Raw genomic sequence first — 18693 nt, forward strand, 5'->3', positions numbered from 1 at the left:
GTATGCACATGTGTGTGTTTGCTTGGGGTGATTTGTTTAGAAAAAAAGTGGGTGATCTTACTGATGTTCATTCAGTTCTGTAGAGAAAAGACAAGACTGGCAACTTTTGTAGTAGTGTAGTTCTCTTTAGTCTCTAAACTAGCAAATGTTTACCTGGTGATATAAGGTAATTGCATCTCAAAAGGGCAGGAAATACTAGACCCACACAACTAAGGGCGTTTTCACACCTGAAAGTCTGAACCAAGGTCCGGACCAAGGTTCATGTTTTTGTTACGTTGATCCGGTAAGTTTTGGTTTCACACTGTAGTTATGCAAGCTCACTAATCTATACGTGACAAAACTACGACCTGCCGTCATCACATACGTGAGCTGCGTCTCCAGATATTATAATTGATTGGTTTGTAGACGGGCTTCCCCGTCCTCTCGTATCTTCTCTCTGTGTCTGAGATTTTTCAACTGACTGCTGCTCTCCCCCACTGCCACGGCTCTTTTTGTTTTGTTGTGATGTTGAGAAGCAAGACACGGGAACTTTCTTTCTGGAGCATTTATTCAGAGACAAACGGAAACCTACACTGTACATTTACTACCACCTAACAAGTAAACTGCTGATGTATTCTCTGCTCTGATAGCCGACAGCTGTCTGCTCTGAGCGCATTCACTGTCACACACTCTCTCATGTAGCCTACACACTAAGCACCGAGCTATTCCCTGGTCTTGTAACACAAGGAGAGCCTGCCAGAGCTTCTTGTATTTGGTCCGAAAGTCCGAACCATCCAAAAAATGCTTTCACACTATAAACAAACCAGACCATGGTTCAGTTTGGTCCGGACCGAGACCACCTCTTTTTATCGGACCAAGATTTGGTCTTTTGATCCGGACCGTGGTCCGGGGGAGGTTTCACGCCTGTAATTTTGGTTCGGATCAAACTGAAAAGTCTGAAAGTCCAGATCAAATGAGGTAGGTGTGAAAACGTCCTAAGTTGTTCAAGGAACATTTTTGCTAAGGCAAATATTCCTTTCAAATCACCCCTTTCATGTTGTGTACGTGTCTATATGTGTGTTATGTGTGTGTGTGTGTATAATCCATTCTGTTTTCTGTGTTCCAGAAATAGGATCTCCAAATCCAAGTTCAGGTTAGTACATGTTGTTTACCATAGTCTTTTAATCCACCTACTGTAATGTCTCTACTACTGTGGTACTTGTATGGTCACCGGATGTGTGTGTGTGCGTGTGCGTGCGCTTGTGTACAGTAGCACACAGGAAACACACCAGACTGACATAGAAAGAGAGAGCCTTGTGGCCGGGTTGGCTCAGTTGGTAGAGCAGGCGCACATATACATAGAGGTTTATGCCTTGACGCAGAGGTCCAGGGTTTGAGTCCGACCTGTGACGATTTCCTGCATGTCTTCCCCCTCTCTCTCTCCTTTCTCACTTAGCTGTCCTGCCCGTTAAAGGCAGAAAAGCCCCAAAAATACAGTAATCTTAAAAGAAAGAAAGAGAGAGCCTTGCTCTTTAAAGGAATAGTTCAACTTTGGGAACTTTCTTTGTTGCAAGGAGTTAGATGAGAAGATCAATATAGTAAATATTAATCTACAGCCGGTTAGCTAAGCTTAGCACAAAAACTGGAAGCCTGGCTTTGACCAAAGGTAACCCATCTACCAGCACCTCTAAAGCTCACTTACTAACATAATTTAACAAGTTTAATCTGTACAAAACCTGCGTTAGAAAAAGCAGCAAGCTGTGGTTCTGGGGGGGGGTTTAGCTTCATATATAACTTATCTTACTCTCAGCAAGGGTGCAAATAAGCATCTTTTCCAAAATGTTGAACTTTTCCCTAAAAGAGAATTGGTCATTTTCTAAACAATAAGGTGTATTGGCCTCATTAGTGCCAGGAAATTATTGTGTTACTGTAACACAGGTTGTTTTGAAAGGCCACACCAGATGTTTTCACAAATTACAACCACAGACATTAAAAATGACATGTCTTTTTCTGTAAGAATGCATGTCCGCCTGTGTTGTGTTACATTTATTGTGTGCATCATGGTAAAAGCCGCTGTGTGCCATAACTGACTCTAAATGGCTCACACACACACGCACACACACACACACACACACACACACACACACACACACACACACAAACGAATATTGGTGAAACATGAATTTGGAACAGGCAGAGAAGAATAACACTTCCTGGTGACCTGTGTTGATCTGTTTGAAAAGAGGTCTCGCAGTTACAGTTACAGTACAAATCTCTTTGCAACCATGTCTGGTGTTACCAGAGGAGAAAGTGGTCAAGTACAAATAATCTATAGACACCCACAACAAAAAAAGACAGATACTTAATTAGGGCAGTTTTGGTCTGGGTTAATTTAGTTGTCATGAATAAAAGCTAATTGATCTGAGAGATTTCCTCACTTAAAGCTTTAGTGAGTAACTTTTTGATATTAATGAACGTCCGTTACATTCAAGCCATTGCCAAATGAGTTGCTACAAAGCGAATTAAAAATTTAGCTCCACAAAACTTTCTCTGTATTTCTCAGTATAGCTATGTTACGAAAATGGTGTCGTCCGGAGACTTTCGCGCACAGAAACTCGAGTGAAGATAATTACCTCTTCTGAAGAGTCCATCATGTTTTTTTAATCCTCCGTGTCCTCCTTGGCTACTAGCAACTGCGTGGGGAAGGGGTGGAGGTGGTGCGCAATCACGGAAGGCTTGTGTCATGTGGCTGCGCCGACAGTTTTGTTTTCATTACTTAGAATTCCTCATGGGGGCTACAGAAACTACGCACTGTAGCTTTAAGTTACTGTGAAAGCTGTGGTACAATGCTGATCTTACATTATAAGAATTGTTCTGGACAGTTATCTTCTTGTTTTAATTCACTTTGTTTTAAGGCAGTCTATCATTAACAAATGATTGTCTCCTCATTAACTTTTAGGGTAATTTGGAGCAAATTCTTGTAATTACATGCTGCCATTTTGCCACTGGGAAAATACTGCACAAGTGGCTGGACTAATTTTAGTCGTCCAATCATTAGTACATGGGTGTAGATAAAAACCAGTTTGAAGCTCTGAGTGGATTGGTTCACATGTGACTGTGTTGTGTGAAGCCGGCAATTACCAGGAACAATAATTTTTATTTTTCAACAGTAGAGAGCAGGAAAAGTGCAAAAGACCTTTTGTACATAACTCTGAACAACATGTTCAAAAAATGAACCACTTCTTCTTTTGAGACGTGAATTTCCATTGAAGTGTTAAACCGAATATAACATATTTCAGTTTAAATGTGTGCCTTCGATCATTTCATAAGAATAAGCGTTCCTTTTTTTCCTGCATATCTTATTCTGCAACAAAACTCTTCATTGTGGCATTTTCTTGGTGTGAAACATCTTTGAGGATGACTAACTGTTCCACAGCTCTGTTCTCAAACAACAGACAACCATCGGCCAAGGAGTGATGTCATCACTACTCTGTAGACGGACTAATTAACTCTTTTTCTCTCTCTCATCTGCTGTTTGTTATTCACTCTCTTCTTCACTTGTTTCTTTTGATCATTCTTTGTTTTTCTCCTGTTTTCTTCTCTCATGGGCCCTCACTCTTCCTTTTTCTTTGCTCCCTTGCCTGCATCTCTTCTCTTTTTCCCACGTCCCTTCTTTTCCCAACCTCTTTCCTTTCCCATCTTTCCTCACCTCTCCATCTCTCAATCTCTGCTTCTTCCTCCTCAGTCGATACTCTCGGAGGTGGAACAGGCTGTGTAGGAGGAAATGCCGGGCAGGGGTCAAATCACAGGTTTTCTATTGGCTGGTCATCTTCCTGGTTTTCCTCAACACTCTGACCATTGCCTCTGAACATCACCAGCAGCCTCAGTGGCTAACCGATGTACAAGGTATGTAAGCACATTCATACACACATACATTCACTTACACACAAACACTGACATACCTCTATTCATTTAGATTGTAGCTAAATTATTTACCTTTTTGCATTGTCTTTCCTTATCCACATTTCCTCTTTTGCTATCCCTTTTTCTGCCGCCCTTATTTGTTTTTTTAACCCCTTCCATATTCCTCCTTTCTTTTTTTCCTTTCTTTCCTCAGACATAGCTAACAAGGTGTTGCTAGCACTCTTCACTGGTGAGATGCTGTTGAAGATGTACAGTCTGGGTCTGCAGGTCGGTGGCTAACAGTAACTCTCAAAATGAGTTGTATGGGAATGGACTGTTGTCTTTAATAAATTCTAAGATTGTCAAGAAAATAGTAAACTCCTGTCTCCTCTACTTGCTACCTTAAATTTTGCTTCTCTCTTAACTCTCCGCAGGCATACTTTGTTTCGCTCTTTAATCGCTTCGACAGCTTTGTAGTATGTGGCGGAATTCTTGAGACCATTCTGGTGGAAACCAAGATCATGTCTCCTCTCGGCATCTCTGTGTTACGTTGTGTACGCTTGCTTCGAATCTTCAAAATTACCAGGTTAGTATAGACATTTTTAACGTTGACAATTATTAAGTATCCCTATGTCCTTCCACATACACACACTTGAAAGTCACCTATTGCATGCTCACATTAACTGGACGTCTCTTCCCCAGATACTGGAACTCCCTGTCCAACCTGGTGGCCTCCCTGCTAAACTCTGTTCGCTCTATAGCTTCCCTGCTGCTCCTGCTCTTCCTCTTCATCATCATCTTCTCACTGCTCGGCATGCAGCTCTTTGGGGGAAAATTCAACTTCGACGAGACCAGACGCAGCACCTTTGACAACTTTCCACAGTCTCTGCTCACTGTGTTTCAGGTAATGATACTGCAAATGTTTCTGGTCCTTGGTTCTGCACCTTGTTTTCCTCCTGTGTTTTTTATTCTTTCGTCCATGAAATAATGATCTTTGTCTTCTCCATTTGTACAGTACAAAAAGTCATTTAATCTAGTGTGAGTCTTAGAATGAAATGAAATGTAATACAGTAAATCACTGTCACAAGAGTGAGACTTTTTTCCAATGAAAATCTATAATCCTGTAATATTTTCTGTATGCAGATGAGATTTGTATTCCATATCTTTTACTCCACAGATCCTAACAGGAGAGGACTGGAACTCTGTGATGTATGACGGTATCATGGCATACGGTGGACCATCCTTCCCCGGCATGCTGGTCTGCATCTACTTCATCATCCTCTTCATCTGCGGAAACTGTATCCTGAGCCCTAGATAAAGTATTTACATAGCAGCCTATATAATGTGGATATGACGGGAGGTAACAGAGTTATAAATGATGACACTGAAAAATCCAGTCTGGAGCAAAGATTCAGCCAAACTTCTATTTTGATTCTGTTAAATTGCATTGTATCAATCAGATAACAATCTGACTGTTTGTGATTTGAATAAGGTCTAACCCCTACTTAGGATGCAGTTGCAGGAGGGAAGGCTGTGTTCTGCATGGGGATACATTCATGAAGCCAAAAACGTTTGCTTGAGGTCACTGAATATCTCGTCTTAAGCACTTCAGTGTCTTTTAGATGCAGAAAGGTTACTAATTACTCACTTAGCCTACCAGTATTGTTTGCAACCAACCACACTGATGATCTGATGGGTCAGCCACATCCTTAGCTTCACCTCTCTGAACAGATATCCTACTGAATGTCTTCTTGGCCATCGCTGTTGACAATCTGGCAGACGCTGAGAGCCTGACATCTGCCCAAAAAGAAGAGGAAGAGGAGAAGGAGAGGAAAAAACTGGCCAGGTACAGCAGAAGGAGAAAGAAAGACAGGTAGACAGTTAGCTGAGGAAAGGAAAGAGAAGGAAAGAAAGCTTTTTTTGGGTCTGAGAAACACACAAAAAGCTAGTAGGGGTAGAGAGGAAGTGGAAGAGTTGGTCCAGTTTCAACAGCATCAAGGGAGAGCTTTCGCTTACAGTATCCTGGATAGTCAGTCCTGCCCAGAAGCACTTAAGGATCCTGATACCAGAGCCTCAAAATTAAAGTACTAAAAATGCTCATCAATTAGAACATGAACGTATTATTATGTTTTCAAGACAGACAGACATTTGCTGGCTTTTTCTTTCTTGACAATGTTATTGGGTAATTTTAGTGTCTCATTGCCTACAAAGGTGTCTTTGTCAGCAATGGTATTGTGAGATTTTAGTGCAGCTGAGGAAGATAGCATCCCCCTCAGTGGCACAAATCATTAACGTCTCCTTTTTGGTTGCAACCTGTATTGATCTGATGAAAAAAAGTGCGATGGAAAACAACCTGCCTGCTCACTATCCATTTAGTTTAATTATAACAGCACAGCCACCTGTCATTGAAAATGAAAAAAATGTGATTCAGTACACATCAGTGGATTATCATGGGGCTTACATTGTTAGGGTTAGGAGAAGGGTAAAGATGCAAATCTTCTCTCCTCCCTCTTTTTCCAGGTTGGCCAGTCCAGAGAAGCGGCATGCCAATGAGAAGCCGCCTCTGAAGGAGGAGAAGAAGAAGGAGAAGATAGAGTTGAAGTCCATTACTTCTGATGGAGAGACCAACACTGCTACTAAGGTACACAATGACACACACATATCAAGAAAGACTAAAGTAGCCGCAGACTACTATATAATGAATGAACTGATAAATAAATGTAATGCACTCCCTCTGCAGATTACCATGGATGACTACTGTGGTGATGAGACTGAAGAGAAGAACCCATATCCTGCCAATGATTACATAGGTAACCTACAAACCAGATTAGATGAATGAAAATGAGAACTTGTGCTTTGCCAGCAACTATACAGGTCTATGTGACATCCCCATTAAATTACCTTTCTCTGCAAAATAACATCTGATAAAGTAGTTCTCATCCCTATACATAAGTAAATCTTTTAACATATTTTGAGGTTGTTTTCTATCCATTTAAAATTATGCATTTTGTCCTATTTTTTAATAGTTTAAGTAGATATGTTCAAAAACTTGGTATTACGATGTTGGTAATACCAAGTTTTTGAACATATCTACACATAGCTGCTCAACAACTATATTAATGTATTATTTAATTTCAATATCAACCGGGTGCAATTGTTCCTTTGTGTGACCTTCTGCTAAGGCACCTATACTTTAAGACTTTAAACTTTACTTTCACACTTTTTGTCATCATTGTATTTCCTCCTATTTACTCTCACTATTATACATTTGTTCTCCCTCTCATCAGGAGACGAGGACGACGAAGAGCCAGAGATGCCAGTAGGCCCAAGGCCGCGGCCACTCTCTGACATTCAGTTGAAGGAGAAAGCCATTCCCATGCCTGAGGCCCGTGCTTTCTTCGTCTTCAGCCACACCAACCAGTAAGAGAACACTGTAGTTCTGCCTTCCCCTTCTTTTCTTCCCCCCTCCTCTGTTTCTTCTGATCTTGGTCGGTTTCTACATTTATCTTTTATCCTTTTTATTTCCATCTCTGTCATGTTCTGATCATATATAATGTTCTATTATTTTTGTAACGACAGACTCAAATATGTTTTTCTTACTTTTTTTTTAGATTCAGGGTTCTGTGCCATAAGATCGTCAACCACAACATCTTCACCAACCTCATCCTCTTCTTCATCCTGCTCAGCAGCATCAGCCTAGCAGCAGAGGACCCGGTCAAGAACGACTCCTTCAGAAACCAGGTAACACACACAATTAAAAAAAACATGTATTAAAGTAAAAATACAGTATATACACATATTAGGCCGAATATACATTAAGGCACAGACTGAAGCAAACATTGTTGTCACCATTAGTTGCCCATGCGCATTAATTCTATACTAAATGGATTTTAGCTGACAGCAACATATAGAGGAACCAAAGCTTATTGTGACTGGCCTGTTACACTTAATGAGATTTCTTCCAGAGTACTGTAACTGTGATTTACTTTATGTTAAAAAGATGTGAAACGCCTGTTAAGCTTTGTTTTGTCAATTTTTGATGACAGGCTGGCAACTTACAATAACAGTATTTGTAATGTACACATACAGCGAAGAAATATGGTTAAAATAATACCCCTCAGGTTTTTTTGTTAACCCGCGTTTACCAAGAAATTTTATAATAGTATTAATAATTGAGACTGTATATTCAGCCAAAATTCCAAAACATACTATTTGTATTTATAGGAGATATATCTGCACTGCAGTTATTTACACTAATGGAGCCAAATTGTTTATACATTCATGTTGTTTAGTGTTAATGGGTGTAATTTGTGAGCTGTAGTCTAATGTAAAGACTGAGCACTGTGTGTGCTGTATTTGTTTTTAGATATTGTGTATTGTCTCAGTGAGCAAGATCCCCTGGGAGCTAATAAAGATCCTTTTTATTGTATTTTCCTTGGCTATGGTATAGGCTGCTGTGTATTAGTCTAAATCAATTAACCTTAGTCTGAAACCTTAATGAAATAATACATCCTGTTTTTCAGATTCCACTCTGTTATCAGTCTATTTTAGTCCAATCGGAATTCATTATCCTTAGACCCGAACCTCAGCATTATTATTTCAGTATGTTACAGTTGACGATAAGGTCAGCCTTAACCCCCAACAAATTGCACTTTTTCCTGTTTCTCTCTTTATATCAACTGTGTGAACAATTCCATTGAAGCATAGATCTATATATATTTATGTTGTTACTGGTGGACCCTGTTACTGGTGACAAGAATGCCAAATAGATTTTTATTGAGTTAGGTTTTGAAGGTTGCTGAACCACTGTACAACCTTGGTTCAGTCACAGTATGTCATAGTTTACTATTATGGCAAATACAAATGATGACATAATGCCTCTGTTTCCTGCTCAATCAGCCATTGACTGTTGTTTTTAATCCCAGGGAAGCTATGTGTACTGAACATTAGTCCAGCAGCATCATGGAAATGGTATCTCGGAACAAAAAACAATTATTCGTTTTTGTTGCTTTTTCAGATCCTAGGCTATGCAGACCACGTCTTTACTGGACTCTTCACCATAGAGATTATTCTTAAGGTAGTATTTAATGTTTCTGATATATGATAAGTGGGCCATATAATCTACAAGTGCTACAGTATTAATTTGCTTTACTTTCATGTGGTCCTAATCAAAACAGTTTTCACATATAGGATAGCAATATAGACTGCTGCTGATATTTGGCTATGCTGCTGACAAACAATGGTTCGTGTTTGTTACAACCTGGTTGATATGCCTGACAAGAAGGCTTTGCTGCATCAGGACTACAAAAATAGAAAGACTTGACTTTCACATAATTTTAAGTATGTGTCCTTGGCAGTAAACCCTTCCTTAACGAAAGTTAAAACAATGACCAACTACTTGCAGATACTATTTAATCCCTGCTCAGTGTTAAGGGTAAGGCAGTCGGTATCACCATGTACACTACTAAGCTGTGATTTGATCCTTTTGTAGTTGGCTCTGAAATATGAACTTTAACCCCTACAGATGACAGCATATGGGGCATTCCTCCATAAAGGTTCATTCTGTAGAAACTATTTCAATATTCTGGACCTGGTGGTGGTCAGTGTGTCCCTCATCTCCTCTGGAATACAGTGAGTGCAACTTGATGTTTCCTGATGCATGTTTTATAATCTTCTCCCATTTTAATCATTCACTGCTTTAGCATCTTAGACAAAATTGTATGCAGTGATATTACCAATATATTTGGCAGCAATTCCAAGTGACATCATCAGTGAAGCTTACAATATCATCAATTATACATTTATGTAATTACATGTTGAAAGACTGGACTAGTCAGCTAGATAATGACTAGTGTACGAGACAATAGTCCACACACATCAAGTTGTAAAGTGGCAAAGTGGGGAAACGTTTTTGTTAATATAAATTGCCCCATGCTTCACACGTCTTTCTAGTCTCTAACAACTTTACACTTCATTACTCCCAATCCCTTTCTCTCTCTTTCTTTAAATATGTTCTCTGCTTCTTGTAGCAAATAACTCCTTGAAATGCTGTGGTATTTCTGATGTTTAATATGCTATGCTACACTCTTTGTCTCTAATGCTTAATAGACTAGACTTCTCGACGTAAGTCTATATTAGTCCTAATTAATAACCCCCTTAACAGACCTTCACCTTAACTGTGTAAAACTGTCACTCTTTTGATTTTGGTATTTCTATTGCCTTGGAGAGTGTTAGCCGAAGCCTCCTTCAAAGCAATAAAAAGAAACCAAAGACTGTAATCTGTGATGTTATCAAGAGGCGTAGGTTCGTGGGATTACACTGTATTGATAATAAATGGGTGATTTGCTATTATGAACACACCAAAATGCCTCTTTACAGGCATAAGCATAATTGGTTTTGAACCAGAGATTTTTTTCGGAGAGGGACCCCCTGGGTCCTCTAATACTTTATTCAACTGTCATATCCAGTAAATGTTAATACGTTTATCTATTATTTGTCATACATTTGGGGGCAGCTCAAACTCATCAGTTGTCATATTTCTTGATCAACTAAACTCTCCTGGGCTATAGAAATTAGACCTAAATGCTAAAACTGTTAAAAGTAGTGAGTGTGTGGGATTTTTATTGAATACATCACAGTCAAATAATTTGTGATGGTGCTCCATTTACTAGTGTCTGTAAAGTACTTTTTGCTACAGTCTCAGTATTTACTGTACATTTCCTTCAATATTGTTTTGCTGTTATTACTACCCAATATTGAAGTATTTGTCCGGGGACATACTGTAAATATATATCTCTCTTGCCATGTTTCCATTTAAGCATATGTGCACATTGAAGTAAAGTATGTAAAAAAGTCAGACTGGAAATGATTAATAAAGAGGTTAATAATCTTATATGCAAACGAAAACCAGCCCTTAAACAAATGACATCATACAGAAAATGTGTGTGCTCTCATCCCATGTAGTCTTATAATATTGTGTGTGGACAGCATGAAATATTAACATTAGTTCTCATGAAAGAATTAATGCAGTGTGGCTGACATGATACAATTGACCTCTTATCTCTGAACGGAAACACTATTTAGCTTTCTGATGAAACTAATTAGAATCAGGTGGTTTGCAAATAGTGTAACAGGTTTATTAGCCCGGTTAACTGAAGCACAACTATATTAATTTGATATTTTTGCAATATTTGAAAAGTTATATTTAAAATACAGGTGACATTTGAATGGATTGTACTATCACTGACTAGAAGATATCTTCACAGCTGATTTGACTGTGATATGTTACTGATGAAACCCTACTCCACATGAACTACCTTTAACTGCCTTTAAACTTTACCTTCCTGTGTAAAATGTTGCACAACAGCTCTTTTCTTGCTTTCTGTTTGAAAGTCAACACCAAGTAATGTCACTCCCTTTAAATCACTCCTTTATCCATCTAAAAAGTCACTCCCTCAAAAGAATACATTGACACTCTGAATACTTTTTTTCCCCTTCTACCTTTGTGACACTATGGGAAAAGGTTTTTGTATTTGTTCTTCAGTTAACTGAATAACTGGCCTATTAGCTTTCAAAACTTTCATATACTGCCAAGCTAGATTTGTAGCACTTTTGATACATGTCGACATCGAATAGTAATAACACGTGGCCTGGTTCAGATAACCGAAGGACCAATGTTCAAGCTTTTTCCAAATATTTATTGTAAAATTCAAAATGTCACGGTATTCATTTGATTCTTTTGTTTAGTATGTTAAAACATTTTCCTTTCAACCACTTCAACTTTAAAAGGTCACACTGTTTGACCTTTGCTTGAACTGACACTTTCTTACAGCACAATAACTCTGTTTGCCCATAAATGTCTGTCTGTGTCCTTGTGTTGGTCTGTCTGTGTTGTACTTGTATGTGTTTGTCCACGGATCACATGTATTTGTGTGCGTTGTATTTCATACAATACAAGCACTTTTACTGTATTGTTTTTACTATTGTAGACAATTTATGTTAAAAAGAGAAACCATGCTGTTTGCTTCCTGTTTACAAAAACTGACCCATGATGACAGACTTTATGATTAATGGTCCCTTAATAATCAGTACTCTTAACAATAGCCTCTTTCCGACCGAACTGTGACCAGAGGAACTTAATAATCCCCAAATTGGTCCAGTTGGAACAGGAAGGAAAAAAAGGGTTCTAGGAACATTATGTTCTAGGAACTGCAAAAATCCCTCCGGTCGGAAAGCGGCTATAGTCAGAAGAGGTACTATCAGTTAGATAACAACATTTTCTAAACAAGTATAGTATATGATAATTATTTTAGTAGTAAAATGTACTAAACCAGACTATAATCAAGTATTTTTTATTTGGCCACCTGATTTTAGCTAAATGAACATGTTTGACTACTTGAGAATAATAATAAGTGCATGTCTTCCAATCCCCTGTTAAACATCTGAGATAGTATTTAGCAAAGTGGTAAGGGTGGTTTGAAATATGTTTCATTGCTTTTCAGCATCAAGACATATATTTTTTTGTGTCATGCTTCTCGTTGAGTTTCAGATGGGATTTGGCTTTAGTTGTCCAGTTTACTTGTATCTTGATCATTTTAATTTCCTTAGCTTGTGTGTTGTCTCGATCTCTACAGTTTCTTTGACTCATGCTACCGTTTGTTGTTAACAAACTGCTATTTAAAGTTTGTGTTGTCTTAACCATCCAAATATGTCTTTGACTGGTCAGTAGTTTAAACCCTATGTGTGTTTCAGGTCCAGTGCAATTAATGTGGTGAAGATCTTGAGAGTTCTGCGAGTGCTCAGACCACTGAGGGCCATCAATAGAGCCAAAGGACTAAAGGTTAGAACACTCACACCTATAAAAACACAACATATACACATATTATCTTCTTAACTAACAAGACACAACCATATACTACATCTTTGGTGTGTTTTTCAGCATGTAGTGCAGTGTGTGTTTGTGGCCATCCGGACCATCGGCAACATTGTCATCGTTACCACGTTGCTCCAGTTCATGTTCGCCTGCATTGGAGTACAACTCTTTAAGGTAAAGAAGAAAGACTGGCTTTCTTAGACCTGTCTGCAGGCTTCATGAAATTTCATGAAAGTTTTTCAATACTGAGTACTACATATTTGTGTTTTTCCATCAGGGCAAGTTCTTCTACTGTAGCGACAGCTCCAAACAAACTTATGCAGAATGCAGGTACGAGACCCCCTTCGCATGCAAGCTTGTTGAACTCTCTCTTTTAGCATAACTACTGGATAAAATGAGGACTGTGTGTGTGTATTTGAATATGTGTGTGTGTATTTGTATTTACAGGGGTTTCTACATTATGTATAAGGATGGTGATGTGGGGAAGCCTGAAAGATCCGAGAGAAAGTGGGAGAACAGTGACTTTAACTTTGACGATGTCCTGCAAGGCATGATGGCTCTGTTTGCTGTGTCTACCTTTGAGGGCTGGCCAGGGTGTGTGTCTACATACAAACACAATGCACATGTATATTGATCTGCATATTGTATGTACGCTATGTTCTTGCTGTTTCAGTTTTACAGCAACATTTCCTGGTACCCTACCCTACAATTTCTGCTATTTAAAGCTTTTTGCTGGAGTAACTGAGGTTTAAGTGCCTTTCTTCTCCCCCTCTTTCTGACCTAGAATCTTCACCTTCCCTCCTTTCCTTCAATGACTCTTTTCTTCTTCCCTGCCCTCACTCAGATTACTGTACCGGGCCATAGACTCTCACACTGAGGATGTTGGGCCCATCTACAACTACCGCGTGGTCATCTCCATCTTCTTTATCATCTACATCATCATCATTGCCTTCTTCATGATGAACATCTTCGTCGGTTTTGTCATCGTCACATTCCAGGAGCAAGGAGAGCAAGAATATAAGAACTGTGAGCTGGACAAGAACCAGGTACTGTTTTTTCTGTTTTATATCAACTATTTCTTCGTCTTTTTTTTTTAAAGATTTTTTTTGGGACATTTTCAGCCTTTATTTTGATAGGACAGCAGAAGACATGAAAGGGGAAAGAGAGGGGGAATGACATGCATCAAAGTGCCGCAGGTCGGAGTTTAACCTGGGCCCGCTGCGTCGAGGAGGAAACCTCTATATATGGGCGTCCACTCTACCAACTGAGCTATCCGGGGGCCCAATATCAGCTATTTCTGAATTTGTGCACGCCTCTGTGTGTGTATAACTGCAGTTGTTATGCTTTTGCTTAGCAGCAAGATAGACATGAAGCACAAGTTTTCAGGTTACAGTATAATGAGAGTGACTCTGTTGTTTTGACTGTAGTGAGAAAGTTATTTTGTCATTCAGGAGGCACAAGGGAGAGGGAATGGAGGCCAGGCAGTGGGGGTGAGACATGGGAGAATCTGGAGAGGCTGAACATGAGTTTAAGGGGCTGAATTACTTCAGGAGTGCAGCCAGGAGAGAGCTGCAGCAGTTCAGACAGAAGATGAGACTAAAGCTTAAAGAAGGAGCCAGACGAAGTCCCTGCAGCTGTGTTTTCTGTGATGATCCATGGCTCTGCAAGAACATGGAAATGCACAGAAAGGATAGAAGAGTAGTCTGGGGTAGACTGCCAAAAGACAATTCTATAGCTTTTCCTCCATGATGATCTGAGTACAGAGAGAAAGAGTTGGGGATCTACGTCACCAGACAAAAGTTAAAGACAAATTGCAAAGTGCCTTTGTGCATGCTCACGTGTGTGTGTGTGTGTGTGTGTGTGTGTGTGTGTGTGTGTGTGTACGCGCGTGCGTGTGTGTGTGTCACAGCGTCAATGTGTGGAGTATGCTTTGAAGGCACGTCCGTTGCGTCGATACATCCCCAAGAACCCTTACCAGTACAAGGTGTGGTATGTGGTCAACTCCACCTACTTTGAGTACCTGATGTTCACACTCATCCTTCTCAACACCATCTGTCTGGCCATGCAGGTGAGTCTCACACATGCACACTCACAGATGAATGCAAGTACACACAAAATGGGGAGATATTACAGTCAGAGCTTTAGAAAATCCCATCAATCCCCCTTTCTTTGTGGACATTAATGAGTTGTTTATGTGTCTTTGCAGCATCATGGACAGACGAAAAATTTCAATGATGCCATGAACATCCTCAACATGCTCTTCACTGGACTCTTTACTGTGGAAATGATCCTTAAACTGATCGCCTTCAAACCCAGGGTAGGTCCACTTCTCTAGCTGCGGCGTAGAATAACAATTGTGCAATACAGTACAGTAGAGCTGGAAATGATATATTCTGCATTCAGTAGGTTACAGTAGTAAATTTGATCAAACAAATGTACAGATCTGCGTGTTACTACTAATAATTTACAACCAATGAATAGAATAGTCAAATACTGTACATTTTAGGCATTGAATCACATTTTTTGCAAATAACTGCTCACTGATGTTGAACTGTATATTCCTAATCTCTAATTAATTTCCTCCAAATGATAATTACCATATCATGGATTTAAAATTACTGGATGGTATCATGTGTTTTTAATCTCACTGCTCACCTTGTTACCCTGCTGTTGTTGCTATGTGGCTGTGTGGGTTTATTGGTACACTTTTAGAGCTTCCTGGTGCATCAGCTATTTAAACAGTAACAGATGGGAATGCTTCTCCCTATCACAGTAGGATTTGTGGAAAATGCTTGAACACAATCAATAGTGAAAACATAGTTTAATATTGTATTATATTGTTGCACAGTGCAGGTCGTAAATTAAAAGATGAGCATAAGAAACATGTATATTTTAGTTTTTTATGGCTTTTTACAGATTATGTTGAACCAAACAGCAATGACATAAATACATAAAGCCTCTGTACGTCAGCTCACTGACTTCTTTAATACACTGAAGTGGGCTGAGGTGAAATCAAACAATCTAATTTTCCTTTTTAAGCCCTCCCTTCTGGATACTACAGAATAGAAGAATCAGTACATTATAACCACATTCTAAACTATCAATTCAAAATAAATCAGGTATAAAAAATACCATTATTTTAAGTGTCTGAATGGATTAATTTGCCCTTTTTATTTATTTTATTTGTGAAGTCAATTGCTGGAAGTTATTTGTTGAAATGAATGAACGCCATCCCCAAAAATATCAGTATTTGTAAGCCAGGGCTTTCTAACAACTAATTAGAATTTAATTATTTTGTTTTTCCAATAATCTATAAAATCCAAATGATGTTCTACAAAATGTGTCATTTTATTAAGAGGGATAAAAGATGGTTATCTTGTAATAACTTTTAAAAATAATGATTTACCATTTAGTCTGGGTAAGAGCATGCGTGCCTTGTAGTATTTCCAGTTGGAATTAACCGCCTAACCATGCAGGACAATCTTTACGGCTTGGGAATTGACTTCATGCTATGCTGCATTATGTATATTATGTAATGTCATGTCATGTTTACCTCAAGTAAGGCTAATTTAAACTACCAGATTTTGTAGAAGCAGTTCTGTTGTACAAGTTGTAAACCTTAAGAAAATATACAAACTGTTTTCCTTCTTTCATGAATTTACTCAGTGCAGCATGACAACATGTTCCCAAGCCACACTGAACAATGCTAATGAGAATATACCACTTAATTTGTGTGTGAGTAAGTTGCAACTTTAGAACGTTTTCATTGACTTCAATAAACTCTTCCGGCACACACAGGGGACCAGCTCACTAACACTTTTACTTCTCAGGTATTAGAGTTGTCAACACTCACGTGGAATCAGCTCCAGTAATATTTGTTCTGTGAAAAAGATGTGTGCTAATGCCTTTTAACTTTTGAACAGGTTTCATTGCCTCAGCCTTCTTCTTCTGTTCTGTGTTGTATAGTTCTGAACATCTGTACACATTGTTTCCGGTGTCCAGTTTCAAGTTGCCCAACTTACTGTTTTAAAACTGATGTGTGTCTACATTAGTTTGTCAAACAAATTGAATCACTCCATACATCATTTAGCATTTAAATACTAATGCTAAGCTCTATTAATGTTTAACCCTGGTTTTACATTAATATTCTTATACCTCCAAACAACTTGATTAAAACCACTATAGAGTCCCAGGATGTCTTGTAATATTTGCATAACCTTTTATGATGATACCTCCACTGCTGATGACAGATGATGAAGCTTAAAATAGATCAGTACGATACATTTTCTCTCAGCATCTCTCTGTATCTGCCAATTTACCAGTTTGATGCAAACACGTCAGTGGTATTTGCTTGTGCATATTGGAAGTTATGCAGTAATTCTGTTGGTGTACTACAGTATTTACCTGTAGTCAGTGTTAAATAAGAGTTCTAGACTAGAGGCCTCACATCTCATTATCCAGTGATCCTTCTCATTCCCCTGCTCCAACTTCGAACCATCTTTAGACATACAATAACTAACAAATTTCCTCCCATCTCGTTGCACAATATTGGCACAAGCACAGTAACATCATTAGCCTTTCTAGCCACAGTGATAAAAAATCTAAATGTGCTATGGGAAAACAATCAGCCTGAATCTGAATTAGATGTAATTTGCTTTACAGTAGATAGAAATGTTTCTGAAAAGCCCATATGCCAGGCTAGTTTCCAAATTACCCTTGTTAGATCTTGGCTGTCTCTCCAAGTTCAAGTATACTAAAGCTGTGTCTCTACACCAGAACATAGCACAGTCTCTCTAATATCCAGCTCTCTCCTTTCACAGTACATATAATATATATTTTTTGTATTATATATTATAATATATAATACAATACATAACAATAATAATTATATTAGTTATGTTTTTTCATAAATACTCACTTTGTACTACTACTGATGATAAATTGCGCTCATTAGTTAAACATACAAAGTTGGCTTTAAGTAATAACATTTAAATACAGAGAATACAGACTTAAATGCCATCTAACACGCTATAACAGAGCAGGAAATTCAGCTGCACTTGATGAACAGATACTGCAAAGGAAAGAAGTTGATTCTGTTCATTAGAATACAAATGTGGCTTTTCATGTGTTGGTTCATCATTTTTTTTTCTGTTTCCTTTGTGTACTGTACAACCTCATAACACCTTAATAGGGCTGCGAAGTGGCAGCAGATGTTGTTTTCCTTCTAACCTACCTTTCTTACCCTCCTCCTCCTCCTGCTCACCTCATCCTGTGTAGGGGTACTTTAGTGATCCCTGGAATGTGTTTGATTTCCTCATCGTAATTGGCAGCATAATAGACGTCATTCTCAGTGAGATCAACGTAAGTACGATGCCCACTCTCACTCTTCTTGTCGCTCTCTCTTTCTCTCTGTCTTGTGCCCTCTTGCTTCTTCTGACTCTTTCATTTCTTGCCACTCTCCTCTCCTTTGTGGCTATTCTGTGTTGTTTTGTGCTGTCTTTTCTCTTCATCTCTCTTCCTTCTTTCTCTGTCTCCTCTTTCTCTTATTCTTCCTCCTCCTTCTCTCCCTCCATCCTTAACTCCAAGATGGCCGCTGCTACTCAGGGGACCCCCAACCACAAGGGTTCCTGAGCAAGAACAAGCTTCTTCCTGGGTTTCTTAAAAAGTAGAGGCAACAGAGGCAGGGTTTTAGCTTTGAACACAAAGGGTTCCTGTCTTGCGTCCTCCTTCCTTATTCCTTACAGTATCTCAGATGTTTGTTGGGTTTTTTTTTTTTTTTTTTGTCAGACTGTGACATGTCCTCAGGTTTGATTCCCTCCCTCACTAACTGAACTAACTCACTGACCAATCAGAAACATACTTACACATCATCTTTAACTACAGCAACAGGGGCGTTTTTTTGTTGTGATTTTGTTGCAATTTGTTCTTTACTGTTGTTC

General features: G+C 38.8%; 1 protein-coding gene across 1 annotated transcript in view; it reads left to right on the forward strand.

Annotated features, from left to right (window-relative positions):
* Positions 1-18693, forward strand: part of cacna1c (calcium channel, voltage-dependent, L type, alpha 1C subunit) — a 154174-nt gene that overhangs the window by 103814 nt on the left and 31667 nt on the right. The window contains exons 12-31 of the mRNA XM_078243219.1: positions 1106-1132; positions 3725-3885; positions 4097-4170; positions 4317-4468; positions 4585-4786; positions 5060-5180; positions 5614-5728; positions 6403-6523; positions 6623-6692; positions 7170-7302; positions 7494-7623; positions 8900-8959; positions 9407-9513; positions 12634-12721; positions 12821-12928; positions 13032-13084; positions 13202-13348; positions 13599-13800; positions 14664-14822; positions 14961-15071. Of these exons, the coding sequence (XP_078099345.1) occupies positions 1106-1132; positions 3725-3885; positions 4097-4170; positions 4317-4468; positions 4585-4786; positions 5060-5180; positions 5614-5728; positions 6403-6523; positions 6623-6692; positions 7170-7302; positions 7494-7623; positions 8900-8959; positions 9407-9513; positions 12634-12721; positions 12821-12928; positions 13032-13084; positions 13202-13348; positions 13599-13800; positions 14664-14822; positions 14961-15071 (2341 nt within the window). The remainder of the gene's footprint in view (positions 1-1105; positions 1133-3724; positions 3886-4096; positions 4171-4316; positions 4469-4584; positions 4787-5059; positions 5181-5613; positions 5729-6402; positions 6524-6622; positions 6693-7169; positions 7303-7493; positions 7624-8899; positions 8960-9406; positions 9514-12633; positions 12722-12820; positions 12929-13031; positions 13085-13201; positions 13349-13598; positions 13801-14663; positions 14823-14960; positions 15072-18693) is intronic.

This window comes from Sander vitreus, chromosome 23 (genome assembly GCF_031162955.1).
Source record: "Sander vitreus isolate 19-12246 chromosome 23, sanVit1, whole genome shotgun sequence".
Classification (NCBI taxonomy): Eukaryota; Metazoa; Chordata; class Actinopteri; order Perciformes; family Percidae; genus Sander; species Sander vitreus.